The following is a 21,852-nucleotide window of genomic DNA, read 5'->3' on the forward strand; positions in this document are numbered from 1 at the left end:
TCCCTCCTCCACTGATAAAATTCCCCATGACTTCCCATGATGACACCTCATGACTACTTACAGGAAACCTCCTTGATGAATCCTGATCTTATGTGGTTTACTAATGGCTCTTGCCTGAAAAATGAAAATAGTGAATTTTGTGCTGGGGATGTGAAAGTATTGAGGCTGCCGCCCTTGCTTTGGCTGCTTCAGGTCAACGAGCTGAATCACACAGGCACACCTTATCTTGTTGTGCTTCGCAGGTATTGTGCCTTTTTGTAAATTGAAGGCTTGTGACCCTGTGTCAGCGTCGGTCAGCGCCATTTTTCCAACAGCGTTTGCTCACTTCATCTGACTGTGACATTTTGGTAATTCTCACGGTATTATTGTATTTGTTGTAGTGATCTGTGGTCCGTGACCTTTGATGTTCCTACAACTCGCTGCAGACTCAGGTGATGGTTAGCACTCTTTAGCAATAAAGTATTTTTAAATTAAGGTATGTACATTGTATTTTAAGATATAATGCTATCACACGCTCAACAAACTACCATATAATGTAAACATTTATATGCACTGGGAAACCAGGAAGTTCACGTGACTCGCTTTACTGCAGTAGTCTGGAACCAAACATGTAGTACCGAGGAGGTCTGCTTGTATACCCTCACTCAAACATGCATTTTAGCCAAAGGCAAGACAGCACACCTCTTGACTGATAGTATGCCTTTGAAGAGTGGTGCAGTGCTTTGGAATGTTATGGAAACAACAGGGTTTCCTTACTCCCAGTGGAGATAAAATTAAGAATGGCCCTTATGCCCAAAGTCTGTTGGACACCATACTGCTGCCGGCAGCTCTAGCTATCATTACAGGGCCTGGGCATTGCAAGTCTGATTCACTGGAAGCCAAAGGAAACCACCTCCCTGATACCTCTGCAAAAAAACACTTCCTTTATGATACCCATAGACCAAACCTCTGTCATGGTCCAAAAGGCTCTTCCCCCTGCAAAGACCTAAGAGAACTAGCCAGGGGAGGATAACAGCTGGCCTCTGAAAGAGAAGAGCACAACTGGAAATCTGAAAGGCTGGCTTTTGGACCCATGAAGAAAAGGGGCTCTGGTTTGAACCCAGTAATAAGCTGTTTCTGCCAGAAAATCTAAAACTTCCCTTATTGACCACTGCACATGGATTAAACCATTGGTCCACTGAGAAAAGGGTAACCTTTATAAATCAGTGTTGATAGAGAAACACCAGCAAGACCACAAAAGGCACTTGTCTTGCTTGTTCTACTTGTCATAAATTGATCCCAAGGAAGCCTGTTTGTACCGCCTCAGGACATTTTAATGCACCAGACTGCTAACGCTCTGGCAAGTGGATTTCATACAGTTGCCCCCACTCATGGGTATAAATATGCTCTAGTAACGGTTTTCATGTCGGACTCAAGCGTTTCCATGTAGAGTGGTGACTCCCTCTTCCATAGCTGAAGTCCTTGTAGAAAAGATCATTCCCACTTGAGGACCTCTCCTGGCCCTGGAACTCCAGGGAACCTGCTTCACTGGGCGGCTCCCGTCAGGCTTATCATCGTCAGTCTTCAGGGCTGGTTCATGCAAATGTAACTGTGAAGAGCTGGCTGGCTAAGTTAGTTGAAACCCTCCAGGTACACTGGCCAAGAGTAGTGCTCTGGTTCTTCTGAGTCTTAGATCTACATTTGGGATTCATAAATTCTCACCCTTTGAAACAGTCACGGATGGCCAAAGCATTTAGCCTCTGCTTTGTTTGACCCCACTAATAAAAGGTTACATACTTCACATTTTGCAGGAGTCTAAAATCCACTGAGAATAATGGTGCTGTACTAGAGCAGTCTTTCTACAGTGTGCTTCCTGGAGATGAAGATGTCAGTTTACAGCCTGGAGACTTCAACTGCTGGAAGAGACCTATGCATAAAGACTCCCTCCTCCCTCATTGGAAGGACACTTCTACCAGGTGTTACTGACTAATCCCTGTGCCACGAAGCTCCCAGAGTTAGACTCCTGGATTCATGTGTCCCATCTTAAAAAGGACCCCAAACCTGAGTGGACCTGCAGCCCAACTCAAGACTGAAAGCTAAGAATTTCTAAGGACTGAAGCAGACAGCTTTCCAGAGATCAGAGATATCCGGCCCAGGCCTGTGAAACCTGTTTCAGCCAATTCTGTATCACTCAGCCAAGTCATGCTGCTATAGTTGTAATTGTCCTTTCTTTGGCCTCCTTGCCGCCCTCTAGTTTGGCTGTAATGCACCCCTTTGCTCCCACCTTACAAGAACTCTCATTCCACCAACCTTACTGATCGCTGGCGATGATGAACCTGAACTGGAGGCCTGGCCATTATCCTTAGAAGGGTGGTGAAACCTGTCTGGCAGAGATACAAGGTTTTCCTTTGGCATCTTTGTGGCTATACTTAAATTGGCACCTGACATTACAGCATTCCATTGGGTGCCCCACCCCTAAAGGAATCCCTCTCACTTAAGCCTGGCCTCTTACCGAAAAGCTTTCCAGTGTTCCAGAAGCATTAATGGGACTGGTGAATCTCTAGGCTACCTCCTGCACCCTTGTAACACTTGTATGTGATTCAGATGGCCATGGGTTCATTCCCCACTGGAATCTAGGAGACTGACGTCTCCTCCAGCATGTATCTCTTTGGTGGGGTGATGAAAATTTTAACGATACAGGGAGTAGAAAGCTGATGTGCTGTCTTCAGTGGCGCCTCATGGGGAGCTGATCAGAGATCTGTTGAGTGGTAGGAACTAATTCACCCTAGCTTGTCCCTGGCAGATCCCCAGCCTCCATCAGAACCTCACCCACAGTAACCAAACTCCCCTGTTACTCCAAATATGTTGAAATTTAAGATATTCCTCTAACTATCCTCACGGTGCTAAACAGAACCACTTACCATGCGTTGTTTATAAATGACTGGTTTTGATCCTGAGATCTCTTTTATTCCAGGAAAAGAAAAAACCCTGTCTTTAGAAAACACTGGGTATTTCCTTCTGTGTGGAAGGAGTGCATACCCCACACTTGCCCTAAATGGGAAGTGTGCTTGGAGCCCTGTCCTCACTCCTGATGCTGGAGTTGGGAAAACCCTGCCTTCCATCGCCCTTGGGCCCAATCTGGGTTCCTTCTCCTGCCGTCTTGAGAGAGCACATCGTAGCTGGGATGGATACAATTTTGGGTGGATGCCTACAGATACGCTCCTGGTAGATAGAAAGGGATTTGCCCTTTGGACTTTTTCCCTTGAGTTGGAGTAGCAGAACTTGAAAAGGCAGTTAAGAATCTCTTCAGATTCATGGCTGCTACCTTAATGCTTATGTCAGAGCTTTTGAATATCAACAAACCCAAGTAGACAGCCTAGCAGAAGTTGTCTTACAAAACTGCAGAGCCCTAAACCTCCACACTGCATAGCATGGGGGAACCTGTGCCCTGCTTGAGGAAGAATGCTGGGGGTTTTTTTTGTTTTTTTTAATTTTATTTATTTACTTATTTATTTTTGGATGTGTTGGGTCTTCATTGCTGCACGCGGGCTTTCTCTAGTTGCGGTGAGCAGGGGCTACTATTCGTTGCGGTGCACAGGGTTCTCATAGCGGTGGCTCCTCATTGCGGAGCACGGGCTCTAGGTGCGTGGGCTTCAGTAGTTGTGGCACACGGGCTCCGTAGTTGTGGCTTGCGGGCTCTAGAGCACAGGCTCAGTAGTTGTGGCTCTAGAGCACAGGCTCAGAAGTCTTGGGACTTCCCTGGTTCTTAACACAAGGACTGAAAGTAGTGAAAGAGGGCTTCCCTGGTGGCTCAGTGGTTAAGGATCTGCCTGCCAATGCAGGGGACACGGTTTCGAGCCCTGGTCTGGGAAGATCCCACATGCCACGGAGCAACTAAGCCCACGTGCCACAACTACTGAAGCCCGTGCGCCTGGAGCCCATGCTCTGCAACAAGAGAAGCCACCGCAATGAGAAGCCCATGCACTACAACAAAGAGTAGACCCTGCTTTCCACAGCTAGAGAAAGCCCGCGTGCAGCAACGAAGACCCAACGCAGCCAAAAATAAATTAATTAAAAAAAATAATAAAAATAATGGAAGATAATATCACACTATTAACTGAAATAGGCCATACCCCCGGGACCTGGGCCATTTTTGACCTATTAAATGTAGGCAGCTGGGGAAACAGGTTGAGAAGTTTATTCTAGTCAGTAGCTATAATTGGACTTCTGGCCATGGGTATAATCCACATGGTTAAATTTCTCCTGTTTTGTATCAGCAGGCAAATGTCTTTCTCCCAGGTGTGTGTACAAAATAAAGTTGTTTTTCCTGTATGTAACTGCAAAATAAAGGCTTATCCTGAAGCTCAGCTGACCATGGAAACTGAACTGACCACGTCAGAGGAACATAACTGAGGTTCACCATTTCTCAATTGTTGTGTTCAAATGAGGCCAAGTATCTGCTTGCTGTTTTCCTCTTCCGTGGGATGAGACATCTGAGGATGGTCCTCCTCAGCTCGGAGAGACCCATAATCCACGTGCAGCTCGTGGTGCCTCTGACTAAGTGAGATACCCACACGGTGAGACTGATGAGCGGTGCTTTTTGTGAAAGAGTTTAATCAAAAGGGGGGGATGTGAAAGGATTTTAATCTAAAATGGAACGGAAGGATGTGAAATGGAGAATCTCTTGCGCATGCACCCTCAGAAAACATGTACCCTCAGAAAACAAAGATGGTGGGACTGATTTGCCATAAATGCTTGACTTATGAGAGATCGAAATTTATCCTCCAACCAGTGAGCATCTGCCAGGAATTTCTCCGCATCTTGGAACCACTTGCTGCATGGTCCCTAATTGGATTTTCCCCTTTTGCACTCTTTGCCCAAAGAAGCAACCCACCCCAAGCCTTCAGTGAACTCACCTGTAGCTCGCTTCAGTATGTGTGTCCTGAATTGCAGTTTCTCTGCTGTTCCCAAATAAACTCTATTTCTGGTAACTGGAGTTTGCCTTAGTTTACCTCCTTTCTTTTAGGTTGAAAGAAACCCCAATCCACACCTTACTAGCCAGGTAACCTTGGGTTAGTCACCTCACCCTTCCCATCCTCAGTGTCCTCTTCTGTGCACTGGGGATGCACCCTCCCTGCCAGAGTTGCTGTGGGTATAAATTGTGGGAAATTGCCTGTCACATGGGGACCTTGCTAGTACAGAAGGTGTTGGAATTAGGTGTGTGGCTTGACTGGGTGGGGAAAACGGGACTTTGTCCGTTAAGCTGGCAGTGACAGCTGCTGCAAGAGAGAGCAGTTGGTGTGTGTGGTCTACACAGAAGGTGCTGGTGGACATAATTGTTAGACAATGGAGACTTTAATTACATAGCCAAATTGTAGTTGGTTTCAGTGTGTAACCAGTTTGGCAGTAGGTGTCAGTATCCATTCCTATTCTTTGACCCAGAAATCCTACAGTCACAATCCTACTATAGCCAAATAAAGAATTACTTGGAATGGGAAGCCATGTAAACTAAGATGTGTTCATGTAGATGTTATCCGAAGTATATCGGGGGGAAATACCCGTTGTATTTAACAACTGGTAAAAGGTAAGTGTATTAGCTCTTAAAATGTTGTCATCAGATGTTATTTTGAAGACCTGCCTGTCTCATGTTTTGCATTTGTAATATATGAAAAAGCAGAATATAAGCTTGGGAATTGGGCTTCCCTGGTGGTGCAGTGGTTAAGAATCCCCCTGCCAATGCAAGGGAGATGGGTTCAAGCCCTGGTCCAGGAAGATCCCACGTGCCGCGGAGCAACTAAGCCTGTGCGCCACAACCACTGAGCCTGCGCTCTAGAGCCCGCGAGCCACAACTACTGAGCCCGCGTGCCACAAGTACTGACACCCGCGTGCCTAGAGCCTGTGCTCCGCAAGAAGAGAAGCAACCGCAATGAGAAGGCCGCGCACCGCAACCAAGAGTAGTCCCCGCTCACCGCAACTAGAGAAAACCCGTGCGCAGCAACGAAGAACCAACGCGGCCAAAAATAAATAAATTTATTTATCTAAAAAAAAAAAAAAAAAGCTTGGGAATAGCCCGGATGCGGCTGTATGCATGCAGCAGATTGCGGAGGAGCTAAGCTGGGAGGTGCAGGAATTCGGGTTTCTGTGTGGAGTGACTTTGGACTCAGCAGAAGGTGATGGGGACCGTTGGAGGGTTTTTCCTCTCCTGATTTTCATTTGTTTCCTTAAATCATTTAGCTTTTTGAAAAAGATAATGTAACATTTATGTAGTATTTCGAATTTTTAAAGTAATTACAATGTTTTATTTTGAAACAGAATTACCTAAGAAAGATGCACTTAAAACAATCGTAGTTCATAAATTCCAGTTGGAGCTATATTTCCTAACTGTGAAGCATTATTGTTCTCTTTGACCCTGAAGCACTGATTAAGGGGTTTGGGCTTTGCTCAGATACCTAAGAATGAGTCATTGACCAGTTGTCAGCTTGAAACCACCCTTCAGAGGGGCATCTGAAGTGGATTTACTACATTTAGGACTAAGGAAATGTGATCACCAAACCTGACTGTTTTTAGCTCTGCATTTAGATAGGGCTTTGAAATTGTACTAGTATCAAGTTCTATTTAAGTCATAAATGTCTTAGAACCCACCTTTAATATTTATAGGTAGAAAGTCACCTAATCTGGAGATAATCTTTTTTTATATGTCTCTTGTAAAAGTGGGATCATAATTGAGTGTATTACATGATGTTTTTACACAAGTACTGCATCTTCAGTGTAGAAGTAGTAGAATACAGAATAAACAAAATTTTAAAATCATTCTGAGTTAAGGTTTGAAAGGCAATGTGAGCACCAGTAAGTTCTTTGAATTGCTCTAAAATAATTGGTCTAGCGTAAATAAATGTTTCTGTTTCTGAAACTTATTATAGACATAAGGCAAGTTAAAATTGATGAATTGTCTTTATTCTGAAGTCTGGTCATTTTAGTGCCAACAAGAGAAATTTTTTATGAGTAAATGTGCTTGCACTGAGAGGCGTATAAGTTTTTAATTTGATGAGTTTTCACAAGTGTGTATATGCAAGTAACCAGTACCCCATTCAAGGTCTTGACATTTCCATCACCCCAGAGCAGTCCCTCCTGCCCCTCCTTACGAGGTCCTCATCCCCCACTGAAAATCACTGTGAAAAGAGTACATTTGAAAATTTTTTGTCTGTGAATATTTAGTAATGTTAATTCTTTTTTAATTTGTAGGAGATAAAAACATTCAGATGGCAGATAACAGGTAAGCCAAAATGGACTTTGTTTATTGGAGTTTAAATTTTAGTTGGTGAGCAAGAGGCAAGCCTTATTTCTGTAAACATCATTAGGTGCTCCAGCTGACGGCTCTTTTTTTCCCTCTGTGTTTTTGAGCCCATAAAGAACTTGCTCTAGATGTGAAAAGTGTGTCATATATTGATACTAAAAACCTTTATGTTTTTAGAGACTTTGTGTGGCTGTCCCACAGAGCCACTGTGGGCACTGTGTCCTAACAGCTTGGCAAGGTGGCTTTTTTTAATAATGGTGAGGAAAGTATTTCATAGGTAACACATGTGTGTGTCTGTAGTTGTCTTCTGCTCAAATCTGAAGTTACTGTGGAGACACCTCTTAATATGTTAAATAAGAAAAACGCCATTGTGCTATTTATCTGTGAAACTTTTTTTAGAGTAATACTTTTTAAATATATTGTTTTAGTTTTTCAGATGGGGTTCCTCCAGATTCCTTGGAAGCTGCTAAAAATGCAAGTAATACAGGTCAGTTCACCGCACATGGGAAAGTGAACCGTTGGAGAGTTTGCGTGCAGAGCAGGGAGGCTCCTACGCAAGCCCCGGAAATCAAGTGAATAGCACAGTGCTCCTCTACCTGCCGTCTCTCGCTCTTAGCGCTGATTGCCAGGCGCTTAGGCTTTTTTCACCTGTGCCTTTACTTCTCTTCCCGTGATTATTCTGAAGCACGTCCCAGATATCATATTATTTTGATATGATCATAAATTCATAGATATATTACTTTTCCTCCATTTTCTTTTTTTTTTTTAAATACATTTATTTATTTATTTTTGGCTGCGTCGGGTCTTCGTTGCTGCACACGGGCTTTCTCTAGTTGCGGAGAGCGGGGGCTGCTCTTCGTTGCAGTGCGCAGGCTTCTCATTGCGGTGGCTTCTCTTGTTGCGGAGCACGGGCTCTAGAGCGCAGGCTCAGTAGTTGTGGTGCGCGGGCTTAGTTGTTCCATGGCATATAGGATCTTCCCGGACCAGGGCTCGAACCCGTGTCCCCTGCATTGGCAGGCGGATTCTCAACCGTTGCGCCTCCAGGGAAGGCCCTTTCCTCCATTTTCAAGTATTTATCTATGCTTGTTTTTCCCTTTGAACTGTTTGAAAGCAAGTTGTGGATATTCTGGCTTTTTCTTCCTAAAACAATTTAGTATAAATTTCCTAAAAACTAGGATAAAGTCTCATAACCACAGTGCCACTACCACAGCCAAGAAATTTAATGGCGGTCCAATACTATTAGCTAATGTACAGTCATGTTCATATTCTCCTGGTTTTCTCAACATTTCTTTTACCTCCGTACCCCACACTCAAATCCAGAGCTGGCCAAGGATCATGTATCACGTTTAGTTCTGTCCCCTTTATTCTAGAGTTATATCCCCCCACCTTTTTTACCCTTCCTCGCAGGGACACATCAGCAGGCTGTGTGCTCCAGCTGTCTTGTAGAATGCTCTGGATGGGTCTCGTGGTTTTCTCCTCACTAGATTCAGGGTAAATGTCTTGGCAAGACGAGCACATAGGCGACCTGATGGAGTGGGAATGCAGTTAGGCCTGTGACGGGGCTCCCGAGAGTGCTGACGTGGTGAAGACAGTGTCTGCCGGTCTCTGCCCTTAGGGTCCTTGGAGTAAAGAAGCTGTTGGGCACTCTGCGGGAATCCTGTTCTCCATAAGACTCTTATGTAGGGATTCGGGCACCACTGATGATCCTTGCTGAATCCGTGATGACGTTGGTGGTCACCAAAGGGTGTTTTTCTAATCCTGTCAATCTGACTAACATATTACATCTATTAAAGAAATACTTCCCTACTCCCCCACTACCCCATTTTAATGTTACTATAGACTCATGGATTAGCTTTTTATTCAGTGTTTAATCATTTGCCATCATTATTCTTTTTTTAATAAATTAATTATTTTATACAGCAGGTTCTTATTAGTCATCCATTTTATAAACATCAGTGTATACACGTCAATCCCAATCGGCCCAATTCATCACACCACCAGCCCCACTCCCCGCCGCTCTCCCCCCTTGGTGTCCATACGTTTGTTCTCTACATCTGTGTCTCAATTTCTGCCCTGCAAACCGGTTCATCTGTACCATTTTTCTACGTTCCACATATATTTGTTAATATACGATACTTGTTTTTCTCTTTCTGACTTCACTCTGTATGACAGTCTCTAGATCCATCCACATCTCTACAAATGACCCAATTTCGTTCCTTTTTATGGCTGAGTAATACTCCATTGTATATATGTGCCACATCTTCTCTATCCATTCATCTGTTGATGGACACTTAGGTTGCTTCCATGTCCTGGCTATTGTAAATAGTGCTGCAGTGAACAATGGGGTGCATGTGTCTTTTTGAATTGTGGTTTTCTCTGGGTATATGCCCAGTACTGGGATTGCTGGGTCATATGGTAATTCTATTTTTACTTTTTTAAGGAACCTCCATACTGTTCTCCATAGTGGCTGTATCGATTTACATTCCCACCAACAGTGCAAGAGGGTTCCCTTTTCTCCACACCCTCTCCAGCATTTGTTTGTAGATTTTCTGATGATGCCCATTCTAACTGGTGTGAGGTGATACCTCATTGTAGTTTTGATTTGCATTTCTCTGATAATTAGTGATGTTGAGCAGCTTTTCATGTGCTTCTTGGCCATCTGTATGTCTTCTTTGGAGAAATGTCTATTTAGGTCTTCTGCCCATTTTTGGACTGGGTTGTTTGTTTTTTTAATATTGAGCTGCACGACCTGTTTATATATTTTGGAGATTAATCCTTTGTCCATTGATTCGTTTGCGAATATTTTCTTCCATTCTGAGGGTTGTCTTTTCATCTTGTGTATGGTTTCCTTTGCTGAGCAAAAGCTTTTAAGTTTCATTAGGTCCCATTCGTTAATTTTTGTTTTTATTTCCATTACTCTAGGAGGTGGATCAAAAAAGATCTTGCTGTGATTTATGTCAGAGTGTTCTTCCTATGTTTTCCTCTAAGAGTTTTATAGTGTCTGGTCTTACATTTAGGTCTCTAACCCATTTTGAGTTTATTTGTGTGTATGGTGTTAGGGAGTATTCTAATTTCATTCTTTTACATGTAGCTGTCCAGTTTTCCCAGCACCACTTATTGAAGAGACTGTCTTTTCTCCATTGTATATTCTTGCCTCCTTTGTCATAGATTAGTTGACCATAGGTGCATGGGTTTACCTCTGGGCTTTCTATCTTGTTCCATTGATCTATGTTTCTGTTTTTGTGCCAGTACCGTATTGTCTTGATTACTGTAGCTTTGTAGTATAGTCTGAAATCAGGGAGTTTGATTCCTCCAGCTCCATTTTTTTCCCTGAAAACTGCTTTGGCTCTTTGGGGTCTTTTGTGTCTCCATACAAATTTTAAGATTTTTTTGTTCTAGTTCTGTAAAAAATGCCATTGGTAATTTGATAGGGATTACACTGAATCTGTAGATTGCTTTGGGTAGTATAGTCATTTTCACAGTATTGATTCTTCCAATCCAAGAACATGGTATATCTCTCCATCTGTTGGTATCACCTTTAATTTCTTTCATCAGTGTCTTATAGTTTTGTGCATACAGGTCTTTTGTCCCCCTGGGTAGGTTTATTCCTAGGTATTTTATTCTTTTTGTTGCAGTGGTAAATGGGAGTGTTTCCTTAATTTCTCTTTCAGATTTTTCATCACTAGTGTATAGGAATGCAAGAGATTTCTGTGCGTTAATTTTGTATCCTGCAACTTTACCAGATTCATTGATTAGCTCTAATAGTTTTCTGGTGGCATCTTTAGGATTCTCTATGTATAGTATCATGTCACCTGCAAACAGTGACAGTTTTACTTCTTCTTTTCCAATTTGTATTCCTTTTATTTCTTTTTCTTCTCTGATTGCTGTGGCTAGGACTTCCAAAACTGTGTTGAATAATAGTGGTGAGAGTGGACATCCTTGTCTTGTTCCTGATCTTAGAGGAAATGCTTTCAGTTTTTCACCATTGAGAATGATGTTTGCTGTGGGTTTGTCATATATGGCCTTTATTATGTTGAGGTAAGTTCCCTCTATGCCCACTTTCTGGAGAGTTTTTATCATAAATGGTGTTGAAGTTTGTCAAAAGCTTTTTCTGCATCTATTGAGATGATCATATGGTTTTTCTCCTTCAATTTGTTAATATGGTTTATCACATTGATTGATTTACGTATATTGAAGAATCCTTGCATCCCTGGGATAAATCCCACTTGATCATGGTGTATGATCCTTTTAATGTGCTGTTGGATTCTGTTTGCTAGTATTTTGTTGAGGGTTTTTCCATCTATATTCATCAGTGATATTGGTCTGTAATTTTCTTTTTTTGTAGTATCTTTGTCTGTTTCTGGTATCAGGGTGATGGTGATGGCCTCATAGATTGAGTTTGGGAGTGTTCCTTCCTCTGCAGTTTTTTGGAAGAGTTTGAGAAGGATGGGTGTTAGCTCTTCTCTAAATGTTTGATAGAATTCACCCGTGAAGCCATCTGGTCCTGAACTTTCATTTGTTGGAAGATTTTTAATCACAGTTTCAATTTCATTACTTGTGATTGGTCTGTTCATATTTTCTATTTCTTCCTGGTTCAGTCTTGGAAGGTTATACCTCTCTAAGGATTTGCCCATTTCTTCCAGGTTGTCCATTTTATTGGCATAGGGTTGCTTGTAGTAGTCTCTTAGGATGCTTTGTATTTCTGTGGTGTCTGTTGTAACTTCTCCTTTTTCATTTCTAATTTTATTGATTTGAGTACTCTCCCTCTTTTTCTTGATGAGTCTGGCTAATGGTTTACCAATTTTTTTTATCTTCTCAAAGAACCAGCTTTTAGTTTTATTGATCTTTGCTATTGTTTTCTTTATTTCTATTTCATTTATTTCTGATCTGATCTTTATGATTTCTTTCCTTCTGCTAACTTTGGGTTTTGTTTGTTCTTCTTTCTCTAGTTCCTTTAGGTGTGAGGTTAGATTGTTTATTTGAGATGTTTCTTGTTTCTTGAGGTAGGCTTGTATAGCTATAAACTTCCCTCTTAGAACTGCTTTTGCTGCATCCCATAGGTTTTGGATTGTCATGTTTTCATTGCCATTTGTCTCTTGGTATTTTTTAATTTCCTCTTTGATTTCTTCAGTGATCTCTTGGTTATTTAGTAACGTATTGTTTAGCCTCCATGTGTTTGTGTTTTTTACGTTTTTTCCCCTGGAATTGATTTCTAATCTCGTAGCATTGTGGCCAGAAAAGATGCTTGATATAATTTCAGTTTTCTTAAATTTACTGAGGCTTGATTTGTGACCTAAGATGTGATCTGTCCTGGAGAATGTTCCATGAGCACTTGAGAAGAAAGTGTAATCTGCTGTTTTTGGATGGAATGTCCTATAAATATCAATTAAATCTGTCTGGTTGGGCTTCCCTGGTGGCACAGTGGTTGAGAGTCTGCCTGCCGATGCAGGGGACACGGGTTTGTGCCCCGGTCCGGGAAGATCCCACATGCCGCAGAGCAGCTGGGCCTGTGAGCCATGGCCGCTGAGCCTGCGCGTCTGGAGCCTGTGCTCCGCAATGGGAGAGGCCACAACAGTGAGAGGCCCGTGTACCGCAAAAAAAAAAAAAAAATCTATCTGGTCTATTGTGTCGTTTAAAGCTTGTGTTTACTTACTAATTTTCTGTTTGGATGATCTGTCCAGTGGTGTAAGTGAGGTGTTAAATTCCCCCACTATTTTGTTACTGTCAACTTCCTCTTTTATAGCTGTTAGCAGTTGCCTTATGTATTGAGGTGCTCCTATGTTAGGTGCATATATATTTATAATTGTTATATCTTCTTGGATTGATCCCTTGATCATTATGTAGTGTCCTTCCTTGTCTCTTGTAACATTCTTTATTTTAAAGTCTATTTTATCTGATATGAGTATTGCTACTCCAGCTTTCTTTTGATTTCTGTTTGCATGGAATATCTTTTTCCATTCCCTCGCTTTCAGTCTGTATGTGTCCCTAGGTCTGAAGTGGGTCTCTTGTAGACAGCATATATATGGGTCTTGTTTTTGTATCTATTCAGCGAGCCTCTGTCTTTTGGTTGGAGCATTTAATCCATTCACGTTTAAGGTAATTATCGATATGTATGTTCTTATTACCATTTTCTTAATTGTCTTGGGTTTGTTTTTGTAGGTCCTTCTCTTGTGTTTCCCACTTTGAGAAGTTCCTTTAGCAATTGTTGTAGAGCTGGTTTCGTGGTACTGAATTCTCTTAGCTTTTGCTTGTCTGTAAAACCTTTGATTTCTCTATCAAATCTGAATGAGATCCTTGTGGGGTAGAGTAATCTTGGCTGTAGGTTCTTCCCTTTCATCACTTTAAATATATCATGTCACTCCCTTCTGGCTTGTAGAGTTTCTGCTGAGAAATCAGCTGTTAACCTTATGGGAGTTTCCTTGTATGTTATTTGTCGTTTTTCCCTTGCTGCTTTCAGTCAATTTTTTTTGTCTTTAATTTTTACCAATTTGATTACCGTGTGTCTCGGCATATTTCTCCTTGGGTTTATCCTGTATGGGACCCTCTGTGCTTCCTGGACTTCGGTGGCTATTTCCTTTCCCATGTTCGGGAAGTTTTCGACTATAATCTCTTCAAATATTTTCTCGGGTCCTTTCTCTCTCTCTTCTCCTTCTGGGACGCCTATAATGCGAATGTTGTTGCATTTACTGTTGTCCCAGAGGTCTCCTAGGCAGTCTTCATTTCTTTTCATTCTTTTTTCTTTATTCTGTTCCGCAGCAGTGAATTCCACCATTCTGTCTTCCAGGTCACTTATCCGTTCTTCTGCCTCAGTTATTCTGCTGTTGATTCCTTCTAGTGTAGTTTTCGTTTCAGTTATGGTGTTGTTCATCTCTGTTTGTTCGTTCTTTAATTGTTCTAGATCTTTGTTAAACATTTCTTGCATCTCCTCGATCTTTGCCTCCATTCTTTTTCCGAGGTCCTGGATCATCTTCACTATCATTATTCTGAATTCTTTTTCTGGAAGGTTGCCTATCTCCACTTCATTTAGTTGTTTTTCTGGGGTTTTATCTTGTTCCTTCATCTGGTACATAGCCCTCTGCCTTTTCATCTTGTCTGTCTTTCTGTGAATGTGGTTTTTGTTCCACAGGCTGCAGGATTGTAGTTCTTCTTGCTTCTGCTGTCTGCCCTCTGGTGGATGAGGCTATCTAAGAGGCTTGTGCCAGTTTCCTGATGGGAGGGACTGGTGGTGGGTATAGCTGGGTGTTGCTCTGGTGGGCAGAGCTCAGTAAAACTTTAATCCGCTTGTTTGCTGATGGGTTGGGCTGGGTTCCCTCCTGTTGGTTGTTTGGCCTCAGGAGACCCAGCACTGGAGCCTACCCAGGCTCTTTGGTGCGGCTAATGGTGGACTCTGGGAGGGCTCACCCCAAGGAGTACTTCCCAGAACTTCTACTGCCAGTGTCCTTGTTCCCCTGGTGAGCCACAGCCATCCCCCACCTCTGCAGGAGACCCTCCAACACTAGCAGGTAGGTCTGATTCAGTCTCCCCTGGGGTCACTGCTCCTTCCCCTGGGTCTCGATGCGCACACTACTTTGTGTGTGGCCTCCCAGAGTGGAGTCTCTGTTTCCCCCAGTCCTGTCAGAGTCCTGTAATCAAATCCTGCTACCCTTCAAAGTCTGATTCTCTAGGAATTCCTCCTTCTGTTGCCGGACCCCCAGGTTGGGAAGCCTGACGTGGGGCTCAGAACCTTCACTCCGGTGGGTGGACTTCTGTGGTATAAGTGTTCTCCAGTTTGTGAGTCACCCACCCAGCGATTATGGGATTTGATTTTACTGTGATTGCACCCCTCCTACCATCTCGTAGTGGCTTCTCCTTTGTGGATATGGGTGTTTTTGGTGAGCTCCAGCGTCTTCTTGTCGATCACTGTTCAGTAGTTAGTTGTGATTCTGGTGTCCTCGCAGGAGGGAGTGAGCGCACCTCCTTCTGCTCCGCCATCTTCCCTCACTGTCCATCGTTATTCTTTTTTGTGTGCAGATTGTCCCATTTGCCAATGGGGTCCCTGTAAGCTGGCTTCTGTGTCCTTTTGCTGCGTCCCCGTCCATTTTGAGTTCTCTGTAGCTTTGTGGCATAGGCGATGGTCCATTTTCCCTTGAACTTTCCTTTCCCCAGACCTGGAATCTACATTTATGCAAGGAGGCCTGTATCTTTTAGTTGGGACAGAAATTTAAAAACCAAAATATAAATCCCATCTGCCATTATTTCTAGACCTTTCAGTGGCCAGAACTAGCGATGTGTGTTTGTGTATATGTTTAGTATTTACATACAGTTTTGTATATACACAGTTACATATGTTTTATACACATACACGGTGCTTCATGTTAATGATTGGGATTGTAGGTAAAAGGTGGGGGAGAACTCTAGGTCTGCGCTGCCTTTTGAGTTGGGCGAGGGCCCTAAGTTTGGGTTTCCATACAGTGTCGCTGAGAGGGAATCTTTTCAACACAGAGCCTGTGCCGCGAGCCAGGTGTGAGCCAGTCTGCGGCACAGCTGACCTCCCTCTCAGCATCGTGTTTGTTCTTCGGGAGTCGGTACAGTGTGTGTGAGCTGTCGAGGTCGCAGGGCAGAGGGGCGGGGGCTCCTGGGAGGAGGCGGGTTTGAGCAGGAGGGCAAGGTGGGTGAAGGTGGAGGCAGAGAGCGCCTGGAAGGTCTGGTGCCCCCAGGGAGCTGGTGGGAGTCGCGCTTTCCTGAGCTGGGGCACAAGTGCGCGCTGATTTCCTGAGCCACGGGCACCTTGTCCCCGTCCTCGGCTTCCAGAAGGGAGGTAGACTGCCTGAACTTAGCAAGTGACAGTGTCCTCGGCGGGGACTGGGGCTTGTGCCGCTAAGGTGAGGAGCAGAACTCTCCAGGTACCCCCGGTGTGTTTGTAACCATCCCCTCGGTGATTAACACGGAGGATCGAATGCCTTTACAAGTAAATGTTTTTGAAACAGATGTTGTTTCTTTTTAACTCTTGATAGAAAAGCTCGCAGACCAGGTGATGCAGAATCCTCAAGTTTTGGCAGCTTTGCAGGAACGACTTGACAGTGTCTCCCACACTCCTTCGAGCTACATCGAGACGTAAGTGCGCTGTGAGCGAGACGACACAACTTTAAGAGACAAAGAGGAAACCTCTCCTGGTTCCTTAGACTAGGAATAAGTATGTTTTTCATTCAGTAGACCTTGCCTGCTGAGAGCCAGGCTCTGGGGTCCCGAAGGTGACTGCTGGGGTCAGAGCCTGGTAGAGGCCACAGGCCTGTGAGGGCCAGGGTAGTGCGGTGTGTCAAGTTATGGGCGAGTGTACGGTGCCAGCCTGCAGGGTGAGAGGCCTTCACAGGTCCCGTGAGCAGGTGGACTGGGGCGTCAGCAGGGGGCGGAGGTACAGGCAGATGGGGCAGTGCTTTCTCTTCATGGTGGCTCCTGGTTCGCTAAGAGACCCAGTCCTGCCTGGCTCACCTACGTGAGCCTGCAACAGCGAAACGTGGCTTATTTGGACGAGGTCTGTGTCTTTGTTGTACTGCACAGTGAACACCGTAAGGATGCCCGCCCTCCAGGCCCTTGGACTGCTCGTCTCGGGGCCTCAGCTGCTCCGGGCTTCCCTCCTCCGGTCAGTGCACGGCTGCGTCTCAGAGAGTCACCCTGCGCACACACTAGCTGGCCCACGCGGGGCTGGGGACAAGGGGGCACAGAGGGGGCACGCTTGGGGTCTGCTCTGCCCGTAGAGAGGGTTCTTCGGGGGGGTGACCTAGTGGGGAAGGTGGGGTGTGGTGATGCTGGGTGCAGGTAGGAGAGCTGAGTGTAAGTGGTGCTTTCTAGTTTCTGGCTTCAGAAACTGGGTGAATGGGATGGGTGGCATTCACTGAGAGGAAATGGGGTAGGGGAACAAGGTTTTGTGCGATAGAATTAGTTCCACGTTCCATGCTGTACGTGACGTGCCTGTTGTGGGGAGAAGAATGGTGTGTAGTTACTCTTACTGTCTGGAGGCTGGCTGGAGAGGATATCTGGGTTCAGTTGGCTTAGAGGTCCTTGTATTTTTACTCCATTAGGAAGATTAGAAAGTTAGGAAATAACGTTAGGTTGTGTAATTAATGTAGAAAAGAAGTACAGATGTTAATGTATTCAGTGTTACTAAATTCTTACTCTGCTTTTTCCTTGTTCTCTAACTAGCAGTAGTTCTAGAACGGTTTCTGTAGTTGGCAGTCTGTAGTGAAGGACCTTTGTCCAAACTGAGGTTGCCGTGGGTATGATTATTACCAGGACAGGGTCCTTCGTGATTCAGGGCTTTTCCACTACACTTGACCCTCTGTATCCACGGGTTCCCTGGGTTGTAGATTTGCAGATTCAACCAACTGCGGATCAAAAATATTGGGGGAAAACTTTTCCAGAAAGTTCCAGAAAGCAAAACTTGAATTTGCCTCACGCCAGCAACTATTTACATAACATTTACATTGTATTAGGTGTGGTAAGCAATCTAGTGCTGAGGTATAGTATACGGGAGGAGGTGCCTAGTGTGCAAACACTGTACCATTTTATATAAGGGACTTGAGCATCCATGCGTTTTGATATTCACAGGGTTCTGGAACCAGTCCCCCTTGATGGTATTTTCTAAACAGTGCTGTGCTTGGGAGCTGCCTGGTACTGTATACCATTAGACTAATGCCAGCCCTGCCCTTGAGGAGTCAGCCCACGTGGAGGAGGACTCAGAGGGCAGGACCCAGGCCCACCAAGGGGGATAGTGTGGGTCTTTGTGGGGCCCAGGAGTCTGCTCTTTTTTTAAAAAAATTAATTTATTTGGTTGCACCGGGTCTTAGTTGCGGCAGGCGGGCTCCTTAGTTGCGGCATGTGGGATCTAGTTCCTGACCAGCGATGGAACCTGGGCCCCCTGCATTGGGAGAGCAGAGTCTTAACTAACCACTGCACCACCAGGGAAGTCCGCAGCAGTCTGCTCTTTGTTCCAGATTGTGACTCAGGACTTCAGGTTAAACAAATGATTTTAATGGGTTTAAAATGTTTTTTCCCTTCTGATTTATAAAAGTAAGGCATACAAACTAAAATGTTTCTTAGAAGGTAAAAAGTATCAAAGGGCTAAGGAGCTGGTAGTTGTCTGACTCTAGACTAGAATGCACGCCTTGTCTCTGTCGTCTCTGGTTTTTCCCTTGCCGTGTCTGACTAGACTAGAATGCACGCCTTGTCTCTGTCGTCTCTGGTTTTTCCCTTGCTGTGTCAGCAGGAGCTCATCCTGTGGTGCTGAGTATTCCTTGAGGACACGGTTGTGGACAGGCCCTGTTTTAATCCTGCTCATCTTGTCATTGTTTCCAGTCTTTCACTTTTACAAATAATACATCAGTGGTCACTCTAGCACATAAACATTTGGTTATTTCCTTAGGATAAATTCTTAGAAGTAGATGCAAAGAATATTTTCAAGGTTCTTGTTTACCCTTAAGAAAGATGAGTCAATTAGAGGGCCTCTGCCCTCAGCCTCATCAAACCTGGGAATTTCTAAAATTTTCTTCTCTCCTTTATTTAAAAAAAATTTTTTGGCTGCACCTCGAGGCTTGCGGGATCTTACTTCCCCGACCAGGGGTTGAACCAGGCCCTCGGCAGTGACAGTGCAGAGTCCTTAGCACTGGACCGCCAGGGAAGTTCCCCTGGGAATTATTTTTTAATTGCCAATTTGGTAAGGAAGAGATAGCAGTTCTTTTAAATTTACATTCTTTTGGATATTTCATGAGATTGGACCTTTCTTCCGTGTTTCATTATTTGTATTTTTTGTGAATTATCTTTCAGCTTCCTCCTCTGCCACCACCCTGCTTTTGGTGGGGGGGGCGGGGAGGTGGTGTTTGTCCTTAATGATTTTTAGGAGCTCTTTTTCATGGTACGGGTGTTAATTCTATGTTAATGTTAATTTATTTTAGTAAAAAATAAGCATGCCGCCTTATTTTGCAGGCATATGGATGTTTTATTTTTTATTCCCTCTCTTTTAGTTTACCTAAAGCAGTAAAAAGAAGAATCAACGCACTGAAACAACTTCAGGTGAAATGTGCTCATATAGAAGCCAAGTTCTATGAAGAAGTTCATGACTTGGAAAGAAAGTACGCAGCATTATACCAGCCTCTCTTTGACAAGGTAGGGAACTCTTGTCAGTAAACTTAATTAGTATATTTCAGAAAGTTCTTCAGGCAAAACATCCAGATGTACCCAGTGAATCGTTGAATGTTACTCTTTTTTTTTTTTTTGACATCTTTATTGGAGTATAATTGCTTTACAATGATGTGTTAGTTTCTGCTGTATAACAAAGTGAATCAGTTTTACATATACATATGTTCCCATATCTCTTCCCTCTTGCGTCTCCCTCCCTCCCACCCTCCCTATCCCACCCCTCTAGGTGGACACAAAGCACCGAGCTGATCTCCATGTGCTATGTGGCTGCTTCCCACTAGCTATGTTTTACATTTCGTAGTGTATATATGTCCATGCCACTCTCTCACGTCGTCCCAGCTTACCCTTCCCCCTCGCAGTGTCCTCAACTCCATTCTCTATGTCTGCGTCTTTATTTCTGTCCTGCCCCTAGGTTCCTCAGAACCCATTTTTTTTTTTAGATTCCATATATATGTGTTAGTGTACGGTATTTGTTTTTCTCTTTCTGACTTACTTCACTCTGTATGACAGACTCTAGGTCCATCCACCTCACTACAAATAACTCAATTTCGTTTCTTTTTATGGCTGAGTGATATTCCATTGTATAAATGTGCCACATCTTCTTTATCCATTCATCTGTTGATGGACACTTATATTGCTTCCATGTCCTGGCTATTGTAAATAGAGCTGCAGTGAACATTGTGGTACTGACTCTTTGAATTATGGTTTTCTCAGGGTATATGCCCGGTAGTGGGATTGCTGGGTCGTATGGTAATTCTATTTTTAGTTTTTTAAGGAAGCTCCTTGCTGTTTTCCATAGTGACTGTATCAATTTACATTCCCACCAACAGTGCAAGAGGGTTCCCTTTTCTCCACATTTATTGTTTGTAGATTTTTTGGTGATGGCCATTTTGACTGGTGTGAGGTGATACCTCATTGTAGTTTTGATTTGCATTTCTCTAATAATTAGTGATGTTGAGCATCCTTTCATGTGTTTGTTGGCAATCTGTATATTCTTCTTTGGAGAAATGTCTATTTAGGTCTTCTGCCCATTTTTGGATTGGGTTGGTTTTTTTTTGTTTTTTTATGCGGTACGCGGGCCTCTCACTGTTGTGACCTCTCCCGTTGTGGAGCACAAGCTCAGCGGCCATGGCTCACGGGCCCAGCCGCTCCACGGCATGTGGGATCTTCCCGGACTGGGGCACGAACCCATGTCCCCTGCATCGGCAGGTGGACTCTCAACCACTGCGCACCAGGGAAGCCTGTTTTTTTTTGATATTGAGCTGCATGAACTGCTTGTAAATTTTGGAGATTAATCCTTTGTCAGTTGCTTCATTTGCAAATACTTTCTCCCATTCTGAGGGTTGTCTTTTCATCTTGTTTATGTTTTCCTTTGCTGTGCAAAAGCTTTTAAGTTTCATTAGGTCCCATTTCTTTATTTTTGTTTTTATTTTCATTTCTCTAGGAGGTGGGTCAAAAAGGATCTTGCTATGATTGATGTCGTAGAGTGTTCTGCCTATGTTTTCCCATAAGAGTTTGATAGTGTCTGTCCTTACATTTAGGTCTTTAATCCATTTTGAGTTTATTTTTGTGTATGGTGTTAGGGAGTGTTCTAATTTCATTCTTTTGCATGTAGCTGTCCAGTTTTCCCAGCACCACTTACTGAAGAGGCTGTCTTTTCTCCATTGTATATTCTTGCCTCCTTTATCAAAAACAAGGTGACCGTAGGTGCGTGGGTTTACCTCTGGGCTTTCTATCCTGTTCCGTTGATCTGTATTTCTGATTCTGTGCCAGTACCATACTGTCTTGATTACTGTAGCTTTGTAGTATAGTCTGAAGCCAGGGAGCCTGATTCCTCCACCTCCGTTTTTCTTTCTCAAGGTTGCTTTGGCTATTTGGGGTCTTTTGTGTTTCCATACAAATTGTGAAATTTTTTGTTCTAGTTCTGTGAAAAATGCCATTGGTAGTTTGATAGGGATTGCATTGAATCTGTAGATTACTTTGTGTAGTATAGTCATTTTAATAATGTTGATTCTTCCAATCCAAGAACACAGTATATCTCGCCATCTGTTTGTATCATCTTTAATTTCTTTCATCGTCTTATAGTTTTCTGCATACAGGTCTTTTGTCTCATTTGATAGGTTTATTCCTAGGTATTTTCTTCTTTTTGTTGCAGTGGTAAATGGGAGTGTTTCCTTAATTTCTCTTTCAGATTTTTCATCACTAGTGCATAGGAATGCAAGAGATTTCTGTGTGTTAATTTTGTATCCTGCTACTTTACCAAATTCATTGATTAGCTCTAGTAGTTCTCTGGTAGCATCTTTTGGATTCTCTACGTATCGTATCACGTCATCTGCAAACAGTGACAGCTTTACTTCTTCTTTTCCAGTTAGGATTCCTTTTATTTCTTTTTCTACTCTGATGTAGCT

General features: G+C 43.4%; 1 protein-coding gene across 8 annotated transcripts in view; it reads left to right on the plus strand.

Moving 5' to 3' along the window:
* NAP1L4 (nucleosome assembly protein 1 like 4) overlaps positions 1–21,852 on the plus strand; it is a 64,305-nt gene that overhangs the window by 12,885 nt on the left and 29,568 nt on the right. For all 8 annotated transcript variants that reach the window (XM_029206841.1, XM_029206842.1, XM_029206836.1 and 5 more), the window contains exons 2-5: positions 7,222–7,252; positions 7,702–7,760; positions 16,267–16,366; positions 19,270–19,411. In XM_029206841.1, the coding sequence (XP_029062674.1) occupies positions 7,239–7,252; positions 7,702–7,760; positions 16,267–16,366; positions 19,270–19,411 (315 nt within the window). In that variant the 5' untranslated portion in view covers positions 7,222–7,238. The remainder of the gene's footprint in view (positions 1–7,221; positions 7,253–7,701; positions 7,761–16,266; positions 16,367–19,269; positions 19,412–21,852) is intronic.

Source organism: Monodon monoceros, unplaced genomic scaffold (genome assembly GCF_005190385.1).
Source record: "Monodon monoceros isolate NGI ecotype Baffin Bay Population unplaced genomic scaffold, NGI_Narwhal_1 Super_Scaffold_7, whole genome shotgun sequence".
NCBI lineage: Eukaryota > Metazoa > Chordata > Mammalia > Artiodactyla > Monodontidae > Monodon > Monodon monoceros.